At 43.5% G+C, this 21,785-nt stretch overlaps 1 protein-coding gene across 9 annotated transcripts in view; it reads left to right on the forward strand.

The window, feature by feature from the left end:
• The first annotated feature begins 3,736 nt into the window (after window positions 1-3,736).
• LOC118727187 (myomegalin) overlaps window positions 3,737-21,785 on the forward strand; it is a 136,690-nt gene continuing 118,641 nt past the window's right edge. For 8 of the 9 annotated variants that reach the window (XM_045586976.1, XM_045586979.1, XM_036452707.2 and 5 more), the window contains exon 1: window positions 3,737-3,754. Coding sequence is in view for 1 of the 9 variants with exons in the window: in XM_045586980.1 (XP_045442936.1) it covers window positions 13,983-14,002 (20 nt within the window). In the remaining 8 variants the exon portion in view is untranslated. Of the gene's footprint in view, window positions 3,755-13,695; window positions 14,003-21,785 lie in introns of those variants that run through there. The other variant, XM_045586980.1, reaches the window with a different exon arrangement.

The raw sequence follows: 21,785 nt of genomic DNA on the forward strand, positions 1-21,785 counted from the left end.
TGAACTTCAAAGCCTATTCTTTAATCCTGACACAACTCTGTCTTAACATTTAACCATAAGAAAATAGCTCATGTTTTTGTTCTCTTTTCTACAACTACAGTTATTAGGGAAAACTAATATTATTTATTGAAAGGATTTGAGGAGGAAGACCCAATAAGATCTAATGATTGACTCCAGATAAAAGATAAAAGACTAGGATATATGTAAGACAAAGAAACCAAAGTGATGATTAACAGTAAGAAAGTAAAATAGAAGACAATCCTGTGTATATGAGAGCCTAAATTTGTAAAATCATAATATCTTACATTTAGAATAGCTAATAGATAAAAGCTGATCTAACTTCCCATTCTCCAACTCAATAAGTACAGCCTTCTACCACATTTTCAAATGATGGTCATTTAGCCTCTTCAAGAACAATCCCAGTAAAGAGTTATTAATACAAATATTTTAACTTAATACAAATACATTAATATAAATATTTTGAAGATACTGCTACAAGGATCAGAGAAGTAGATAGAGAATACAGTAGGCATGCACAAGGAGCAGAGTTGGAGCAAGTCCCAGCTTCTATCCAGTTCCTGGCTCTGTCTGGTCTCTTCCTAAAGCTCATAAACATTCCTGCTCACAGATTCTATGAGCCATCATTATTTCTTTACAACAGGTCCCCCCCCGCCCCCACACACACACATTTTTTCTTAGTTTCTCTTACTTACAACCACAAAAATTAACTAATAGCAGAATGCAGAGTCAGCATGAAGCAAAACTTTCTTGAAACAAAAACATTCATATTTGCACCTTACTTTTTCCCTCTTAGACACACTATTCTGACACCGTTTATACACACTGAAATTATTCCTCCAAGGAGAGGGCAGTGGTCTTCTTAGGTCACAGAGCAGCCATCAGGAGAAGACCAGAACTGCCTCTGTGTGAAAGTGCCCCCCACTTGGATCTCGGGAACTCTGAAATCTGAACTGCTTTTGCGTTTGGCTTAATGAGCATCATCTCATTCACACCCAGGAGTTACCTTTGAGCTCCTGCCCTTTGGTCCTTTGGGTGATACAGGACTAGGTAATAATGGCAAACACTGTGATCAAAATCTGGAAGGTTCTCAACTCTTTTACACTAAGTGAAAAAAAAGGATAGTAACAAACATTGTACAAAGCTTTAGAGTTCATAAAGCTTATGTACCTTTGCCTGAAACCTAACAACACTGTGTGAAATGGTCAAATACAAGAGTCATGGAGCTTGTAAATGTTGTACAAAAAAACAAAATATATCCTAAGGATCCTGAAACACCGATCAGAAAGAATATATGCACCTCTATGTTCAATAGCTAAAATCTGGAAAACAACCCAAGTAACCATCAGTAGATAAGTAGATTTTAAAAAATGATACAGCTGAAACCGGTTTGGCACAGTGGATAGGGCTGAAAGGTCCCAGATTCGATTCTGGTCAAGGGCATGTACCTTGGTTGCGGGCACATCCCCAATAAGGGGTGTGCAGGAAGCAGCTGATCCATGTTTCTCTCTCATCGATGTTTCTGGCTCTCTATCCCTCTCTCTTCCTCTCTGTAAAAAATCAATAAAATATATTTTAAAAAACTCTGATACATTACATAATATATAATACTATGCAGCTGTAAAAGAGAAGGATTTCTTACCCTTTGAGACAGCATGGGTGGACCTGAAGATTATTATACCAAGTAAAATAAGCTGGCCAGAGAAAGACAAATATCACATGATCTCACTTATATGTGGAAACTAACAAAAGAATCTGACGATCAAAATAGTACATGGAACAGACTGATAAATCTCAGATGGGAGGAGCTGGAGAGGGGCGGGCAGGAGAGATTAACCAAAAAATAAATATGGAAGTATGCATAGCCCCTGGACACAGACAGTAGTGCGGTGAGAATCTGGGGTGGAGCGGGGCTGGGTTGGTGGGTGAAAGGGGGACATCTGTAACACTGTCAATAATAAAAAAGAAAACGTGTCCACTCAGAAGTATGAATGTCCATAGCAGCATTAGTCATAATAGTAAAAAACGCAAACAATCCAAATGTCAATTAACTGATGAATGAATAAAAAAATGTGGTCTTTTCATATAATGTGAAAAGCAATAAAAATGTATGGAATACTGGCATATGCTACAAAGTAAATGAACCTTGAAAACATGATGCTAAGTGAAAAAAAGTCTGACACAAAAGACTGTATGTCATATGATTGCACTTATATGAAATGTAAAGAAAGAATATAGGTTAGTGGTTGCCAGGGGCTGGAGGGAGGGATAGCAGATGATAGAGATAGAAATGGTGAGTACCTTTGATGGCTATGGGGTTTCTTTAGCGGGGGTGAGTTGGGGGGGGGGAAGAGATAAAAATGTCCTGAAATTAGATAGCAGTGATGGTTGCACAATTCTGGGAATATACCTGAAAGCTACTGATGAAAGAAATCAAAGAAAAACTAAATACAGAGATATATTCCATGATTATGGATAGGAAGACTCAATTTTGTCAAGATGTCATTTCTTCCCAACTTGCTCTGAAGATTCAATGCATCCCAATCAACAATAGTGACTATTGCCTATGAACCTTGGGACCCACGGCCTCCGCTACAGTGCTATACCGTTGCAGGCCTGTGCTAAACTAGAATAGCGCATCAGAAGCTTTCTGCTTTGTGGGAGACTCCTTAGCCTCTGTTCTTAGAGGATACTGTACGAATATGAGAAAAAAGTTTTCAGAACAAATGTTCAGTGGATTTACGAGACTTATGAACTTTTCTTTTTTGAATCATGAAGACATTCCCTTGACTTGATGGTGGATTCCAAGGTATCTACAAGGTGGGCAAAAGTAGGCTTCCAGTTAGGAGTACATGAAACGCAGAGTTCATTTTTGTATTATTACTTATTAATTATTGTATTTACTTGCATTACAACTGGGAGCCTCATTTTGCCCACCCCTGCATACTTTACTATGAATTCACGAGAAATGGCACTCAGAAAGTCTCAACCGAAAGGAAAACCGAGTTTGTTTAGAGGAAAGGTCCTTACCATTAACGGGGAAATGGAAAGGAAAGGTAGATTTTTAAAAAGGGAAAGAGAGAGGAAAGAGGCTAGCCAACAATCTGAGAAGTGGTGAGGTGAAGGAGGTGTAAGGGCGAGTCGTTTGGAGGGAGGAGGGAGACAAACATGGGGAGTTAAGGAGAGAGAGGTTGCGAAAGGAGCACCGTTTGGAGGTTGGGACTTGAGGGAGGTGGCAATAGAGCGGACAGAAAGGGAGAAGAAAAAAAAGATCTGGGGCTGAGAAGATCTCCAGGTTGAGGTAGTGGGTGGGGGGTGTGCGTGCGGGAGAGGCACAGCGCAATCTGGGCGGAGCAGGTGGCACGGGCAGCCTTGGCGGAGGCCTGGTCCTTCCCACGCTCCTCCACAGCGGGGACAACGGGTGGATGCTCATCCACACCCCGAGCGAGGATGCGCGCAGGCAGTGCGGCGAGACCACGCAGGGACCGTTAACTAGGACCAGCGGGGTAGCCAGGCCTGGGGAATCCATGGAGAAGACCGACAGCGGGTCCTGCTGCTGCCGCCGCGCGTCCCGCCGGGCGCACCACGCGCGTTCCTGGTCCGGGGACGCGGCACGAGCCCTGCAGTCCTCGCTGCAGCCCCCGGGCCCGGAGAGACGGCGCCCGGAGGCGGCCGGGAGCTGGGCTGCGGCGGCGGAGGAGGAAGAGGCAGCCGGGGCAGCCGAAACCTGGAAGAGGTGAGCGCACCACGAGCCCAGGGGCTGCGGATGGCGCCTGCAGGCACTGACTGGGCCGGAGCAGCGCCCCAGGGCTGAGGGCGCGGATGTTTGGGAGGGGATGTTGCGGAGTGACATTAGCTTGGGGTCGGTTGGAAGGCATGGGGCTAGGGGCTGATGGCGCAGGGAGGGGGTTGATGGCGCTAGGGGCAGGGGCCGGAGAGGGAGGAGAGGTGTGGGGGAGCTGCTTAGAAATAAAGGCGTGGCGCTGGATCCTACTGGACTAGAGCTTGGGAAACCTGGTCTCGATACCAAGATCTTTGCTCTTAATGTGTTGACTCCGCCACTTTGTCAGTGGGGATGAGGTTGAAGGCCAGGCCTGTTGGGTCAAAGAAGAGATGAGGAGAGCACATGATTCAAGAGGCTATGCCGGGGTGGAAGCATTAGAGGCAGTGCTAGTCAAAGAAGATGTAAAGCCGCACTGGTTTGCCTCAGTGGATAGGGCTTCGGTCTGCGGACTGAAGGGTTCCAGGTTCGATTCCGGTCAAGGGCATGTACTTCGGTTGTGGGCACATCTCCAGCAGGAGGTGTGCAGAGGCACCGGATCAGTGTTTCTAACTCTCTATCCTTTTCCCTTCCTCTCTGTGAAAAATCAATAATAAAAAAAAAGTATATATATATATATATATATAATATATATATATATATTTAAAAGAAGATATAAAGGATCAGGAGGTGTTGAAAGAGTATGCTCTGCCCTCTATTCCGCCCCCTTATAATTTTTTTTTTTTATGTTAGATACAGCGGGTGGGTGATGATGAATCTTTTTTTTTTTTTTTTTTTTTTAAGGCTACCTTTCTTCCCCCCACAGAGCTGAAGCCTGTCCGTGATTCCTGGATGAGGTCTTGCAGGATAAGAGCCACCTAAACCTAGTCCCTTCCGTGGCTGTGGCTTGTAAGACCAGACAAATTAGGCCCACATTTTCTTCATGCAGCAACAGCGGGATGAAAATGTCATACACATGATTTTTTTTTTTTTTAGAAGAGGCAGATTGTGCGGTTCCTTTTTTAATTTTTTTTATTTTTAATCTCTCTCCCTTCCTCTCGGTAAAAAAATCAATAAAATATAAAAAGAAAACAAAACTGCTATGCAGGCCTAGGCTGGCTGACCACGCAGAAAAAGCCTGAGGAAGCATGATGTGTTGGGGGAGGTGGGGTCTTGGGGAGTTAATAAGGGTGGCGCTAAGTTGAATTCAGATTTGGCCGTTTTGGTGGAGGGCTCAACACCAAGGATGCTACCTATCTGCATTGCATTGGAGGAGAGCTCAACACAAGGCCAAGGGCAGCTGCCCACCAGTCTTTGCCCTGAAGGCACATAGCTCAGTTCCTCCCTGTATGTGTCTCTCTGGTGCCTCCAGAGCCACTGCCCCTCCATTCAAGCCCAGGGTAAATGCCTGTGAGTGAGAGTCTGTGCACGGGCCCTTTAAAAGGATGCCTGGGTTCCCAGCAGTCTTCCATCTCACCCAGATGAACAGAACCCCCTAATTTTCACAGCCAGATGTTTTGTGGGTTCCTTATTCCTGGCACTAATACTCTGGGCTGGGGAGCTCCAGCATGGGATGAGATCAGGATGAGTATGGGACCAGCCTGTTTCACATCTCTGTCCCTTGTACCAGTCTCGACGTGGCTTTTTCATATCCTTGGTTATAGGACTTCTGTTGAGCTAGTCTTCAGATGGTTCTCCATGTTGATTTATCTATAATTTAGTTGCAATTTTGTGGGGTCATGGGAGGAGGTGAGCACAGCGTCTATCTATCTACTCTGCCATCTTGACCAAAACTCCCATTTTGCATGGTTTACAGTTTCTCCATTTCAATGATCCTAGATTTGCTTTTTCTTAAAAAAAAAAAAAATCAAAACAATAGAAAGACTGATTGAGGTTTGACCAAAAAAAAAAAAAAAATGTTCTTGTCTTCAAATTAGCATATCAAGTGTGAAATTTTTTTTTGTTTTAAAATAATAAGCTGCATTAATAAAAATCTGACTTTGTGGGGATATGCTTTCAGTTCATAGCACAAAATGCCTGAAGGTCAAAACCGAGAAATAAATGGTCTATTTAAAAGAAAAGAAAGTGTGCCTGAATATGAGCAAGAATCTTATCGAAAAACCATCAGATAACTCAGTATTTAGGTTAATAAAATGGTGAACTGTACATTTCAAAGGAGAATCTGGGACACTGTTCAAATAACAGACTTAAAGCAAGCTGGGCTCAGTGCCCAGAACAACAGGCACATGTGTTCACAGAATGAGGGGCTTTTGTTCACTGTGTATGTGCTCATGTGTACCCACATTGAACCATCCAACATTAGCTCAGTGAAAGTAGAACCAATGAAAGAAATGTTAACATTCACGAGTGACCTGAGTGTACAAACAGAAACAGTACTACATTTTAGCATCCTTTTAGTGTCCCTGTTCCAGCCTATAACATCTTTGCCTCGTTGCTATATAAACCTTGACTTTGGAATCTCCAATTAAATACTTCAACTGAAATGTGCAACTTTCCTATAATCTTAATAAGAAAGCTCTTAATGGATTTTACATATTTTCTCAAATAATAATGTTTTTAGTAGAAATTAAAAGCAAATTTGGGGAGAGAGTGCTTAGGCAGTATATTCTACAGAATGATCTTACTCCCTTAATTTTCACCATCAATCTAGATTTCCTCTTGTGCTGCCTTAAATAAGTGTTCTGAATTTTTTTGTCCTTCTTCACTCTTTCTGAATTGTAGGGGTGGGTCTCTAACTCTACAACATGACCTTGGATTGTAGGAAAGTTCAGGAGTCTGCATTAGTTATCTATTGCTCCTTAGCAAATCACCCCAAATCTTAGTGACTTTTATGTGTCAACCTGATTGGAACACGGCGGGGGGGCGGGGGGGCAATCTGTGAGGGTGGGTGTTTTGAGATGAAATTAGCACTATATAGTGCTAATTTCATCTCAATCAATAGATATATATATATATATTGATTTTTTACAGAGAGGGAGGGAGAGGGACAGAGAGCCAGAAACATCGATGAGAGAGAATCATTGACCAGCTGCCTCCTGCACACCCCCTATTGGGGATGTGCCTGCAATTAAGGTACATGCCCTTGACCAGAATGGAACCTGGGACCTTCAGTCTGCAGGCTGATGCTCTATTCATTGAGCCAAACAGGTTCCGGCAAATTAGCATTTTGAGGAGTAGACTGAGTAAGGCAGATTGCTCTCCCCAATGGGGTGGACATTATTCAATCCATTGAGGGCCTAAGTATGATAGTATAAAAGGTAAAGGAAGAGAGACTTTGCTGTCTTTGCTCTCTGACTGCTTGAGCCGGAATATTAGCCCTTGAACTTGGACTTACATATACTAAGGGCCCTCTGGTTATCAAAACTCCACCATCAGCTTTCCTGGATTTCCAGTTTCCACAGCTGAATGTGGGATTTCTCAGCTTCCATATCGCACAAGCCAATCCCTTATAATATATCTCCTTCCAATACCAAGAGTGTGATTACCAGGGATCACTGGGGTACTTCTTAAAGATTGCCTATCACAGACTGCATCCATTACCTCAACTCCTAGAAATTAGATGAATAAGGCAATTTATTCCTTCCCTTTCTTCCTTCTGGAACAAGGCTAGTACAAATCAAGCACAAAAATCAGGGGGTGTAACCAGAGCTGGGGCCGAAGGCTGTGCCAAGCTATGTATGCCGTGTTAAAGATTTTCATGTGTATCCTCAGAATAATAAAATCCCCAGACTCTACCTGCTTAGTCAGCTCTCCAAGCATCTCTGGAAAACATTGCTGGCAGTGACCGGCTCTGGCTATTTTCTTGGGTGCCTAAAAGGTTGAGTGGATCAATTTCTGGACATTGTAACCTGTTGGCAGCACAAGAGCAATACTGACTGGGAAGCTCTGCCTTTAGAGGACCTAATGGAAGACCACCTTGTAGAGGGTGGGGCAAAAGTAGGTTTACAGTTGTGAGCATGTCATACAGAGTTTATTCTTGTGTTATTACTTATTCGTAATTATATTATTTTCCCTATGAATCTACTTTTGCCCCACCCTGTATGTGTAGTTTACAGTGATGGTCCCCAAACCCCTATTCTGAGGGCCAAACCATATATTAATACATGGTGAGGCCTCTCTTTAGGATAAGTTCTGCCAGCAGGGGGCATCTGTAGATGGTTGCATTGTCCTAAGACCAGGTTTGGTGTTTGTGGGTGGGCACTTCTTGCCAAAGGAGAGGCTACAGTTTGATAGTTTCCTAAGCATGTTTGCTATGTGGCCTAGATTACCTGATTCGTGCTCCTTGGCCGTGGACTAGAACTGATTGTCTCCTACCGGAAAATGACTCAGGTTTTAGTGATGGTGCAATTGTCACGAATGCCTTGAAAGCTGTTTGTGAATTTATGTCCGTATTGTTTTAGATTGCAGAAATTTATTTTTTTTTTTTAACCCTCACATCAGTCCCTTCAGTTTTTAAGGGCCAATATCTGTGTTCAAATCAGTGAGAATTATCCAGGTATTTCCCACAAGTCTTCCTTCACTGATCCAGCCCCCCTGCCTGGACATTTCCATATTGCATTTCTTACATAATTCCCCCCTGCTCCCACATCAGATACACATAAGTAGTGGGTGTTGAAAGAATGAGGGGGGTTGTATGAGTAAATTACCACCAGCTGTCTGAAGGCTTGATTATAATTTCTTTCCTTGAGGTTTTTTTTTTTTTTTTTTTTTTTTTTTTTTTTTTTTTTTTTTTTTTAAACAGCTGACAGGGCTAGCTAGTAAAGGAGATGGATGTGAATCACATGCACACACACACACACACACACATATATATGCACACACATGCACACACACACACAGTCCTAAAGACAGGAGAAGGTTGGGACAGAAGGAATACAAGATGATGGAACTGCCTCCTTTTTTTTGTCCCTAGAACTCCAGCCAAGTGGTGCGGGAACCAGTTCATTCAGCTGCCTTGCCAGTGCCTTGGTCTCACATGATAGATCAGAGAGCTGAGAAACGGGAAACCTGGGTCACTGACCTAGCCCTCGAGAGTAGTTTGGAACAGAAAAGAATTTATGTCTCCTATCCAGGGTTGGAATCCTGCCTAGTATGCAAATATTAATAAAAAATAGCTATGATGTTTTCAGTGCTTTAACTGTGCTAGGCAACACATGAAACACGTCATGGATTAGCTCAGTTTGTTCTCATAACTACCTTATTAGGTAGTTGTTGTCATTAACCTTATTTTACAAATGAGGAAGCTAAAGTCCAGAGTTTAAGTAACTTATCAAAATTAAAGTGCTTGAAATTGACAAAGTGGGGGGGTAGGGGGGAAGAGGGGGAGGGAAGGTAGGGGAGGGGAGAAAGGATTCAACCAAGTCTCTCTTACTCCAGAGCCAGAAATCTTAACCATTCTGTTGTAATGCCTGCCAGTGACAGCATCTACACTGCATGGCTCTTCTGGATGAATGGGACCATAAGCAGTCAGTCAGAGAAGACTGGAAAGATCTCTCCATCTACCAGTGAAAATTCAAGTTGTTTAATAGAAGCGTGATCTTTTTTAAAAAAATGTATTTTATTGATTTTTTTATAGAGAGGAACTGAGAGGGACAGAGAGTTAGAAACGTCGATGAGAGAGAACATCAACCAGCTGCCTCCTGCACACCTCCCACTGGGGATGTGCCCACAACCAAGTTACGCGCCCTTGACTGGAATCGAACCCGGGACCCTTCAGTCCACAGGCCGACGCTCTATCCACTGAGCCAAACCGGTCCCGGCAGAAGCATGATCTTTTGCAATCTAATACGTGATAAAGTTTTTAAATGAATGAGATAATGTATCAGAATTCTTGTGTCTAGTTGTCTAATTCTGCATAATGATGCACTTAAAAACTTAGTGGCTTAAACCAACAGCCATTGTATTACATCTAATGATTTTGTGGGTCAGGAATCTGGACAGGTCTCAGTTGAGCTATTTGTCTGCTTCCTGTTGAAACTGAATTTTTGGACTGGAACCCAGATTCTTTGTCCGCCAGAATCGAAGAACGAATCCATGGACAGAAAGTGGTATAGCAAAGATGGAGATTCAGTGAAGAATAAGTACAGAATCCCACATGGGGAGAGGAAAAAAGTCCCACAGAATGGACTCTTACATAGGGAGGGGGGAAGGGTCCCACTGAAGTTTCTTTTCCCCCATCCTAGCTAATAAAGAGTGAATATGCTAATTAACCATCATGTTCTCACAAAGATGGCTGCACCCACCACCAATAAAGAGGTAATATGCTAATTGATTGCCATGCCCTCAAAGATGGCGGTACCCACAGCCACAAGATGGCGGCGCCCAGTCCCCTCAGCCCTGCAAGGGTGGCAGGCCTGCCTCCAGAGTCACCCAGGCTCCCAGGGCCAGCCCAGGGTGCAGGGAAGCCTTAGATGCCGCTGCCCAGCCACCAAAAGCAGCCCCAGGCTCAGATAATCAGGGCCACCTGAGGCTTGCACTGCCAGCAGTGGCAGCAGCAGAGCTGCTCGTGCCAGCCAGTTGTGTCTGGGGTACAGCTCCTTAAGTATGGTTCCTCTGGATCTGAAGATATCTTGTTCTTGCCCTCTGGGCTCATGGCTCCATTCTTTGAGTCATTCTTATTTTTTTAGGAAATGGTACTTGTAGTCAGGCAACTTTTTCAGCCTGATTCCTCTCAGCAGCACGTTGATGGGTCCAAAGGCATTTTTTCATTCTGTAGTCTAATCCCTTTCAGTCCATGCCATAACAATTCACTTAAAAATGTTGAGGGCATCTTTTATGCAAATTTATAGTCAACTTCTTTAGACAAAAGTCACACCCACACTTCATTCTGAAACACCCTCTTCCCTGCCTCTGGCTATCTATGAGGCTGCTGGAGGATAATGAGTCCTGAAAATTCTTAGCTCTTTTGTCTACTGGAGAGGCACACACTTAAGAGTCTTACAGGCCTTTTATTTTATTTTATTTTATTATTTTTAATACTCACTGGAGGATGTTTGCTGATTTTAGAGAGAGGGAGGGAGGGAAAAAGGGAGGGAGGGAGGAAGGGAGAAAGTAAGAGAGAGAGAGAGAAATAGAAACATCGTTGTGAGAAATATTGAATTGATTGGCTGGATCGGCTGTCTCCCGCTTTCACCCTGACTGGCAGGTCCAGTGGGAATTCAGCCTGAAACCTTTTGATGTATAGGACAGCTCTCCAGCCAACTGAGCTTACAGGCCTTTTAGTTTAACTGCAATTATAAATGAGGCACTAGCTTCAATCTTTTTGAGTTCTTCACCATCATTCTAACAGTTACATCTTAGATTTGATTTTTGCTCTGAAATTACAGTTGACCCTTGAACAACACGGGGGTTGGGACTGTCAACCCTCAGTCAAAAATCCATGTATAACTTTTGACTCCCCCAAAACTTAACTATTAATAGCCTACTGTTGACTGGAAGCCTTACTAATAACTTTGTCAATTAACACATATTTTGTATGATATATGTGTGATATACTGTATGCTTACCATAAACTAAGTTAGAAAAAATATATCTATTGGCCATATGCAAGTCCTCTTTGGACAAATATTTAATAAGTGAAAAAAGAAAGATATAAATTTATGTCTAAGTTGTAATTTTAGTAACAAACAGATATGTAATATACCTGGACTAGAAGGAATGTGGAGACATTTAAACAGTTGTGCTGGAGGATTGCATATATGGATGATTAGTTTTATTTCAAAATACAATAAAAAGTTTCTTTTTTGATAATAAATGTAATTTTAAAAACAAATTCTTCAAGAATATACCCATGTGTGTAAGAGTCATTGTTTATGTTAGAAGGTACATTTTTTAAGACTGGAGAGAAATTAAAATTTAACATCGATTATTTCTGGGGTTAAGGCTAATTTACTTTCTACATACTTTTCTGTATTTTTCAAATATTTTACAATGAATATATTATGAACTCAGTAAAAAAGTAATTTTAAAAGCAAATGAGCATATTTTCCAGCCTCATTTCTGAGATCCACACTTTATCTAGTTAATGTGTCATTTCTTAAATCCAGCACTCGTCTGGCTATAGACAGAGTTCCTCTCCAAACTCAGTAGCCCATAATTTGATTTGAGACAAAACTAAATATAGCACCAACTTTGGGACGAAGGTCGGAAAGCTGACTTTCCTGGCCCTCTCCTTTTCTTATCTCCCTAAAGAGGCAGCAATAGATCCTTTTCAAGACAGGTGGCCTGTGAGCCTTGTCTCATTAGACGTTTTCAAATGTTTCCTGGAAATATTCTGAGTTCAAGAGCTCCGTGGCCTTAGGTCAAAAATAAGTGTTAAGGTTGGGTGATTCTAGACTAGGGGCATTTTAGGTGGTTCCTCAAAAGTTACACAATCCTCTCTCACTGGTTTGCCTCAGAGAATAGAGCATTGGCCTTTGTACTAAAAGGTCCCAGCTTTGATTTTAGTCAAGGGCATGTATCTTGGTTGGGGGCACATCCCCAGAGGGAGGTGTGCAGGAGGCGGCTGATCCATGTTTCTCTCTCATCAATGTTTCTACCTCTCTATCCCTCTCCCTTCCTCTCTGTAAAAAATCAATAAAATATATTTAAAAAAATAAAATAAAGTTATCCAACCCTCCCGGCCCCCATTCTTTACTGATAATTAGGAGAACTATCCCAAGAGATGGGGAAGCAAGAATACAAGCTCCCTGTAATATCATGCATCCTCAGGCATGCTGGGGTCCTTCCTGAGTTTAACTCTTGGGATACCTGAGTGAAATCAGTTCATTCCAGAGAAGCCTCGTTCGTTTGATCTCCAGAAAGCACGTATCTGGGGCCACCCTGTGTAGGAAACAACCTGTATCGGAGCCTTGGCAGAGCCTTTGAGCCTTATTGGGGTCTTAAATTTATTATCGGAGCTACAAGGGTGACTAAATCAGCATTGCTATTCACGGGCACTCGGAAGCTTTCTGCAAATTAAAAAAAAAAAAAAAAAAAGGTCAGTGGTAGTGCTATTAATACTGGTAGTTACATCACTTAATAAAATGGCTTTCTTTTAGAGCTGAAAAGAGCACTTTAATTATAGCACGTCTGACTTGTTTAAAGCTTGTCGCAGAAATAGATGATACATTGGTCCCAGGCAGGGCCATTTCCGAAGGATCCTTTTGCATGGTCTTAGAGCAACTATAAGGTACTTAGAGCAGAACTTAGAAGCTTCTAGGTCCTGATGGCCACTGTCTGAAGCTTTTTCTGGGGAGTTTGGGGACCCTCTGCCCTCCTGCAGCCAAGTGGGAGAGCCCCACTGCCTCCATGCTTGAGACACAGAAATGTCACAACACTGCCAGGTGTCTGAGATGGAGACAGCTGCTAAGGCTGCGATGTTGTGTTAGGATGCTTCCCTTCCGGAGCGAGGTTCCTGCCCCCAAATTAATGGTGAGACCGACTTGTCAGATCTCTAATGACCTCTAATTACTGGTGAGACCTATGTGCCAGATCTCTGAGAAAATAACCTGGCGTCCTATGACCATGTCGTATGTGCATCCGCATTCAGCCAGGGTTGCGCCTAAAACCCTCCTGCACTCCAGCTCTGGCTCCGGGGTTCCCTGCCGGGCGGGTGATGCCTGCAGAGAGGATTCTCTCTAAATTCACCCAGCCGTTAGCTGGATTTTTCCAAAGCCTGGCGGCGGGGTGGGCAGGCACAGAGGGCTCGGAGCGGCGTCCTTTTACTGTCCTCTTGCCAACATCCTCCAGGCGAGGAGGGCCAGAGGGTGTGTCTAGGCGGCCGGTAACCTAGGCCAGCTCGGCTCCCGGCTCCTCCGGCGGCCGGAGCCCCGCCTCCCCTGGTGGCTGACAGCTCAGCTGGAGCCGGGGCGGCTCGTGCCAGCCAGTCGCGTCTCAGCCTGCGCTGCCTCCGGCCCCAGCTCCCCCAGCAGCTCCGCTGGGCTCCGCACCCAGCTTCCTACGGAGAACAGTCCCTCCCTTGTGCCCGGTGCACCGTTAGCTGGCGGCTTGGCCACGTCAAATCGGGTTTCCTAAAAAAAGGGGGCAGAGCTCTCTCTCCCTTTGCGGACACAGAAGGAGGGAGCTGGGGAGGGACAGGCTGCCGCTCTTGGCGCTGGAGGTTCCTGGGCAAGGCTTCTCGTCCTCCCGGGCTGCTTCCCCTCCCGGCTGAGGGGCGCCTGGCAGCGAGCCCCGCGCCAGGAACATGGAGCAGCCATGGACAAGGTAGGGTGACCGCTGCTTCCTCGCCGCATCCCGCATCCCTGATTTTGTGCCCCCTCCCCCCCCCCCTTCACCCCCATCCCTGCGCCTTTACAGAGAAGCCGCTCCTCGCCTCCAGGGGTCTCTTTTTTTGTTGCTTGCCCCCTGTCATGCCCACTTCTCTTGATCCCCCTGCACATGTTCGGGTCTCTGGTGTTTCCTTGCCTAAAAGAAAAAAAATAAAATCTCCCTTCTACCTCCTCTCCATGTTAAAAATACTCATGAGGCTGCCCAGGAGATTTTGGAGAAATGTTTCTCTGTCTGTTCCTTGTTTCACAGATGAGAGGGATAACCCTTTAGGGATACCTTTGATTTCAGATACCTTGGAACAGATTAGGTTTTTTTCTCCCTCTGCCACGTCGTTCCTCCTAACCTCGCCCTCCACCTACTTACTCAGAGGCAAAGGGCTGAGAGAGCAGCCCGGCCAGGCTCATCCCAGTGTCCCGCTGGCACTGAGTTCGGGAGAGGAAAGGAGAAAGAATTCAGGGTGCCCTTCATCGCTCAGATGAGGCCAGGGCGGTAGCTGCTTTTCGTTGGAGGTCGTCTTTAGGAGATGCTGGGGAAATTGTGCTTCCTCCATCCTCCCCTCCTTCCCCCCAGAGACACTTGAAAGGGGAGCTCACTCCGGGAGACGAGATGATGGGTTGAGATGAAGACTTCATCTTTGTTTTTCTGTAGGAGGGCAGATGGGGAGACTATGCAGAGGTGTTTCCGTAACAGATGTTCCTCCATCTCCAAGACCTCGCGTGGGGGGTTGGCGTGGGGCCAAAGAGTGTTGGGAGTCCTACGAGAGAGAGAGCTCCGGGTCGGGACAGACACAGAAAGCGAACGTACCTGTGAAAAAGATGTGGGGTTTGGGCCGATGGTTGGACAGGAGTGAACTGTAGAATGTGAATTTTGAAGAAAGGGCAAGTGGAAGTTTAGGGTGTGCTGATAAGAAACACACTAGATTTGCAGGTGGTGATTCTACTTTCTGCTCTTTTCTGCTCTTCCCGGCCCTCTCCTAGGGGACTGTGCTCTCTCCTGGGCATCCCTAGATAAAAGGAATGCAATCGAGAGGCAAGGAGGACTGACAACAGGCCTTGAGGGGTGATGGGAGGACCTGGAGCTCCTTAGTCCATAGAACTGAAGAAGGGAGAGGGGGTTATTAGGTTAATGATGCGGATTTTTTTCAATAGATGGGGCTCCACATATTCTGATATGTATGCTATTTTGTTATGTCGACAAGCTTCAAAACTTCCTTTGTCAAATTTTCTGAAGGTGTTATCATAGATGCTTTTACACTTAAAAATGTCGAATTTCGTGCCAAAAAAATGAGCATTTGCGGGAAGTTTTAATTCATTATTTTACTTGGAAGAAAAGTGCTAGAGATGGACAGTACTTTGAATAAAGCACTTTTGATGTTTCTCTTGAAATTATCGTGTTTTCTTCGATCACAAAATCTGCATTATTAACCGGTTAATTATTAAATGTGGGTAAATCATTAACCAGTTAGTAATACAGATTACCCATTAACGGTTAATTATGCGGTTACCAGTTAATTATGCTAGAACTAGTTAATTATGCTAGAACTGGTTAACACTTTCAGCGCCATGTCAGTCACTGGTGACTGACACTATACTTTCTGTTTGGACCTCATCAGTCTCTGGCCGCCAGCATATAGGTGAAATTGGCTAAACGGAAAGGAAGACAACACAGGCTTGGAGCTTAATGTGTTAATTATTCGGGTTACTCAACTTTTGGAAGAGCAGCTGCTGTAGTTGGAGTAGATCTTTTTGGAATCTGTTAACAGTGGTCGGCAAACTCATTAGTCCACAGAGCCAAATATCAAGAGTACAACGATTGAAATTCCTTTTGAGAGCCGAAAACCGACTTCTGCGCATGGGCCACGAAGTTCAATCGCACCGTACGTGCCTGCCCACACGTGGTGTTTTGTGGAAGAGCCACACTCAAGGGGCCCCAGGCCAACGCTCTATCCACTGAGCCAAACCATCTAGGGCTAGTTCATGATTTAAAATGTGAGCGTCCCCTACAGATCAGGCACTGTGCTAAGTGCTAAGGGTAAAACAATAAATGAGACTGGGTTCTGCCTTTGAGAGTCTTACTTTCTCATTGTCTGAAATTCTGACAGAGAGCAATGAAGGCAGACATGTGCATTGGCTGTTCTGGAAGCACCAGTGAAGCAGCACAACATGAAGAATTCAAAGAATAAAAATTCACTATGGAGTTACCATTTATTAAGCTTGTATTCATTAGCTTGTGTGTTAATCCCTTTTCATACTTTATCAAATCTCACAACCTCTGAGGTATAATGTAAATGCCGTTATACTCATTTTTTAGAAAATTGAACTTTAGAGATATTAAGTAATACCCCCACTTATGCAACCATATGAGGAAGAAGTATAGTCTGGAACTATCTAACTCCAAAGACTAGGCTCTTAATTGCTTTTTTGGAGTTGAGTCTTGTAGGTGACTTGGTTTCTGAATTGGTTCTGAAGCTGGCTGATTAACCTGTCTACGCTTAAGCTTACAAGTAAGTTTAAGACTGTGATTCTATTCCCAAGCTTTCTTCTTGGCAGCTCTGGAAAGCCTCTTCCAGAGGCGTTCTTCTCCTGAGCCCACAAACTCGTTATCTTGCTTAATCTTCCAAAAAAGAGCAGGGTGCTGAGTAATTGAGTTCTCAAAGTTAAATATCCCCTATCTCTCCCCACCCCGCCCCATACACATCTTTCCTGCTGCAAATTACAAAAAGTTGGTTTGGTCACTAATCAAACTGATATCCACAACTAGGGTAGGAGTTGTCAAAGGAATGAGCTCATGGATATGACGAAGATCATTTTACTCACTTTAAGTGTAAGTCTAGCACCAATCAGACAAACGGCTTCTACTTAATGTTTAGCCTTCATCTCTCTGGACTAGCAACTCTCTAGAACCATTTGGATACTTGAGAGTCCCTGTTTGTATAGGTACGTTTCTTTTGATGCTGTCACAAATGCCACAAACTTCGTGACTTAAAACGACGCAAATTTATTATCTTGCCTTTCAGGAGGTCAGAAGTCTGAAAACTGGTCTTCTAAGGCTAAAATAAGGTGTCAGCGGAATGCGTTCCATTCTTGCCTTTTCTGGCTTCTGGAGGTTTTCCACATTTCTTGGTTCATGGCCCCTTTCCAGAAGTGGCACCACTCTAGCCTCTGTTCTTCTCCTCTCCTCCTCTCGTTCTTCCTCTCTTGTTTATCTCCTGCAAGGACCCTTGTGGTTATATTGGGCCCACCTGAGTAATCCAGAATAACGTCTCCATCTCAAAATCCTTTGCCATGGAGCGGAGCAGAGTCACAGGTTCCAGATATTAGGAATTCGGGCTTCTTTGGAAGGCCGCTGCTCAGCCTACCACACTGGGAAGTGTTGGAAAAGTCATGACTCATTCTCTTCCCCTCTTAGGTGGAAATGTTCTTGTTTCTAGCATATGGGAAAGCTGAATACAAGTCAGGAAATTGTGACGTTAACCTTATATAGTTTCCCTGAACAAATAACTCAAGAAAAAGTAAACTGAAATATTTAAGACTGAAGGTGAGGAAAGGAAAATAAAATTAGTAATTTGATTTAATAAAATGCAAGCATTCATTGTATTTGCCTTCTGTGGCTGTGAAAATTTGGAGAAGGGGGGTAGCATCCAAGAAAAACAGTGGTTTGGTATAAAAATTCAAGAATTTTTATTTTTTAATTTTTTAAAATATATTTTTATTGATTTATTACAGAGAGGAAGGGAGATAGAGAGTTAGAAACATCCATGAGAGAGAAGCATGGATCAGCTGCCTCCTGCACCCCCCCACACTGGGGATGTGTCCATAACCAAGGTACATGCCCTTGACTGGAATCGAACTGGGATCCTTCAGTCCCCAGGCCAATTCTCTATCCAGTGAGCCAAACCAGCTAGGGCAAGAATTTTTATTTTGTTTCTCCGCTCCCACAAAGCTAAAGTGTAGTTTTCAAGTAAGACAAGATGCAGTTAAATTGCACTTAAATGGTCCCCAATAATATAGATTATTTGCATTTTTTCCCTGCTCAATGATAACTCTTAACCTATAGGAAGCAATGACATTTATTTCTCTTTGAATTCATGGGGAGTTAGCAGAATCCCGTTTACTAATTCATAGTGACAACCAGAGATGGCATCTCCCCATTTTACAGATGTGGCCGCTGAGGCTCGGGAGCATGAGGATATGATGATTTTCATATCTTTGCTTCCCTGGTGCTGCTGGTTGGCATATTAGGGAAACGCTCCTTTCCTTAATTCTCTTATGGAGACATCTTTGGACATTGGATTTCCTATTTATCGTTCAGCTCTTCTAGCAATTAATTTTCTGCATTTGGTGAAGGAATATTTCTGCGTTCACAATTCTGATCTGATTTAAGTAGGACCATACTTGGATTTCGACTTGAGAAATTTATCTTAATCCATGCTTACACCTCTGTTTATTTCCCACATACCAGATCAGAGGAGCCCCCCTCCCGCCCCCTTTCTTTCAGCTTACACGTGAAGGCTGGATTTTAAATACCAGAAGACTGGGATGAGGCTGTGTTTGCCTCTGCAAGGATAAGTGGGCTGACACCTCTCCATCACGGTGCCCTCTCCGTTCTGGGTGACTCAGGGCTAGTGTATTCAAGGCTGCGTGGAGCGCCCATACACTCAGTGGATGCCCTTGTTGCTCCTAGTGGAATTGACCTTATTTTATAAATAAAATTCCAAATTGGACTCAGAACATTCCACAAGCTCTGTCTCTGGCAACAATTCAAATCGCATTTAAAGTTAGAAGAAAGTCCAGAATAAAAGAGCTGTCACAGTGACCCAAGGTGGCTCTGTCCGATTCTATTTTAAAGCGTTTAAACGCTCCAAGGACTTGTTTTCCTCCATCTCAGAACGTCTTCTGAGTTCTGTGGTCAGCAAGACAAGTGTGATCTGAATTTTATTTTCCCCCCTCATGGCTGAAGCACTTCCTTAGTCACAGACTATTTATTATTGTAATAATAATAACTTGTGTTTTCATGGCACTTTAATAGTTTCTCACATATTTTCCCTTAATCGGTCTCATTAGTTCCAATCCTCTGCTGGTTCCACTGCAGAAACTTCTTTCTGGCTTGGTTTACCCAAGGCCCTTGGAAAATGGGGGGACGTGTCTCCTCATCATGGCCAAGGTGGTGGTGGTGGGTGTATGTGTGTGTGTGTAAAGAAGCAACAGCTGCTGATGTATAGAAAACATTGATTGGCTAAGAAAATCAAATAAACCATAGGATTTCACACAATTGAAGAATATATTTATTTTCCATTTCATAATGTGGAATATTATTATTCTAAATGTAGAGTAGCATGTCATGTGGAGTAATACTTTACTTAATCACTCCCCTAAGTTAAAGCTCTTAGGTTTCCGATTCTTAGCTGTTATATAGATCTGGTAAACATCTAGGTGCACAAAGCATCTCCTCTCATAGTTTATTTTTGAATGGCAAATGTTCAGAAGTAGGATCGCAATGTCGAATGCTTCTATTGTAGTTTTTGAAAATACATTGCAGTTTATCTTAGGGTGTAGAATCACATAACTCATACTTATAGAAAGGTGATTACATTCAATTTAAATATCCTTTTCAAGACCCGAGTCCCTATATGGCAGAAGGGGAAATGAGGCGCACACACTGAAATATATTAGGAAATCCTATGTGAATCATTGCAATAGTCCCAGCTTTTACTTCTCTCTGGAGCAAGATGCCTCACTGTCACTGCTATCTCTGTTCCCATCTTGAAGCATTTCCTGAAATAAACAGAACAGTTCAATAGAAGAAAGAAGAAGTGGATATAATTTACATCAAAATTATGTGTACATATTAGGATGTTGATTCCAAGGAGAGAGAGAGAATTGAGGCTGCATTTTGTTATAGGATCATGGACAACACCCTTGACATGCGGGTTACAACCAAGTGAGCGTATGCTTTTACCTGGTATATCAGGTGACATCTGTGTCTATCACGTGACAACATGTGAGGTTTGGAACAGGGCTGGTTTTGGAAAGACTCTTCGTGCATTACTATACTTTGAGATTTCCAGATTATCAGCACCATGGGAGCAGCATTACGGGAGCTGGCTGTCGAGAGTCATTTTATCCACCCTGAGCTAAAATTACTATGAGTGGGCCTTAGTACACCAGTTGTTCCCACCTACACAGCTAGCCTTGCCTTTGTTAGGAAAACTCTGGGTATCCTGCAGAGGGTAGTTGCAGCACTACCGCCTTGGGAATTATTTTTGGAACGTAGTTCTGTGTGTTTTCTACCACCAGATCACGCTCTGTACCCTGACCTCACAGTTCTTCAATTCTAATTCACTTCAGCACCCCCTAAGCACAACCATCCTGTTACTCATCTTCACCCCAAACTCCCCATCCCTGTGATCCTGAATTCTATAGCTATATTCCCTGACTACAAGGTCAAGTCCCTCCTCTCTTCATTCTTTCTGTGTATTCGGTTCACCTTATCATTTAGTCCAGTTCCTCCGCTTCTCCGCATCTTCCAGGCCTTCTGCTCCTCATTCCTCTCGGAGCATTTGAATTGTTCTCATCACTGCTTAGAATCTCTCACCGCTTCAACAGTTCCCATCCTTGGTAACCCTCGGTCAATTTTATTATCCTCTAGGACTCTATAAGCTCTTTTTAAAAATAAAAAACTATACTGAGAAGGAAGATTCTAATGCATTCTTTCTAATCTCTGTCAGGTCTGTAATTACTCAAACTGCCTTTATTTATTTTTTTTTTTTTTACGGTAGTAAGTGGTTTTTCTGAACCTTGATGGATAGCAGCAAGAAAAATGTCCTTGCCCTGCTGGTGTGGCTCAATTGGTTGAGTGTCATCCCGTGACCCTGGAGGTCACAGTTTGATTCCCAGTCAGGGCACATACTTGGGCTGTGGGCTTCATTTCCAGTAGGAGGCATGCAGGAGGCAGCTGATTGATGATTCTCCTTCATCAATGTTTCTCTCTCTCCCTCTACCTTCCTACCTAAAATCAATTAAAAATAAAAATAAAAAAAGTTAGTGAAGACAATATAGGAGCAAAATAGGTCATAAAATTCAAAGTTGTTGTAGATGTACAATGATGCTTGAGCTCCCTATAGCTACTGAGGGCTTAGCACTCCAGAAAAACTGCCTCCCAGACTCAGTTGGCCCTGATCAATCTCAGTGAATAAATACCCTTGAGTGAAGGGTGTAAATTGCAGTCTGTGTTGGAGAAAACTGGATACCACTGTAGCAGTGTCAAGCCAGCCCATACTTAGTGTGCAGAGGAAGGCTCAGAGTGACACCCTCTCTTGTCAGAAGGGCTCTGCCAATTAAGCATCCTACCCAGCAATTTTCTAATGACAGGTCTTGAAGTAAGAAGAAATTATAATCTTGCTGCATTTATCAGATGAGAGTCTTGTGTTTTGCAGCTGTGACTTCTCCCCCATTTGCATTTAATTTATATGTTTTTGCAATTATGGTGCCGAATGGAGGGTAGCTGGCAATATTTGGACCATGAGAGCTATAGACTCAGTGTCTCTCTTGGCAAGAGAAGAAATAAACCGAGGAGAAGTCTCAGAGCCTGTTCACTCATGGCCTTTCCCATTTTGATTGTGTCTATTCCCATCACCTTTCCTGCCTGTCAACTGGTTGCCTTCGTCTGTCAGGGATAATGCCAAGTATCATCACACAAGGGGGTCAAGGCAAACGTG

The sequence above is a fragment of the Pipistrellus kuhlii genome, unplaced genomic scaffold (genome assembly GCF_014108245.1).
Source record: "Pipistrellus kuhlii isolate mPipKuh1 unplaced genomic scaffold, mPipKuh1.p scaffold_m20_p_24, whole genome shotgun sequence".
NCBI classification, from domain to species: Eukaryota; Metazoa; Chordata; class Mammalia; order Chiroptera; family Vespertilionidae; genus Pipistrellus; species Pipistrellus kuhlii.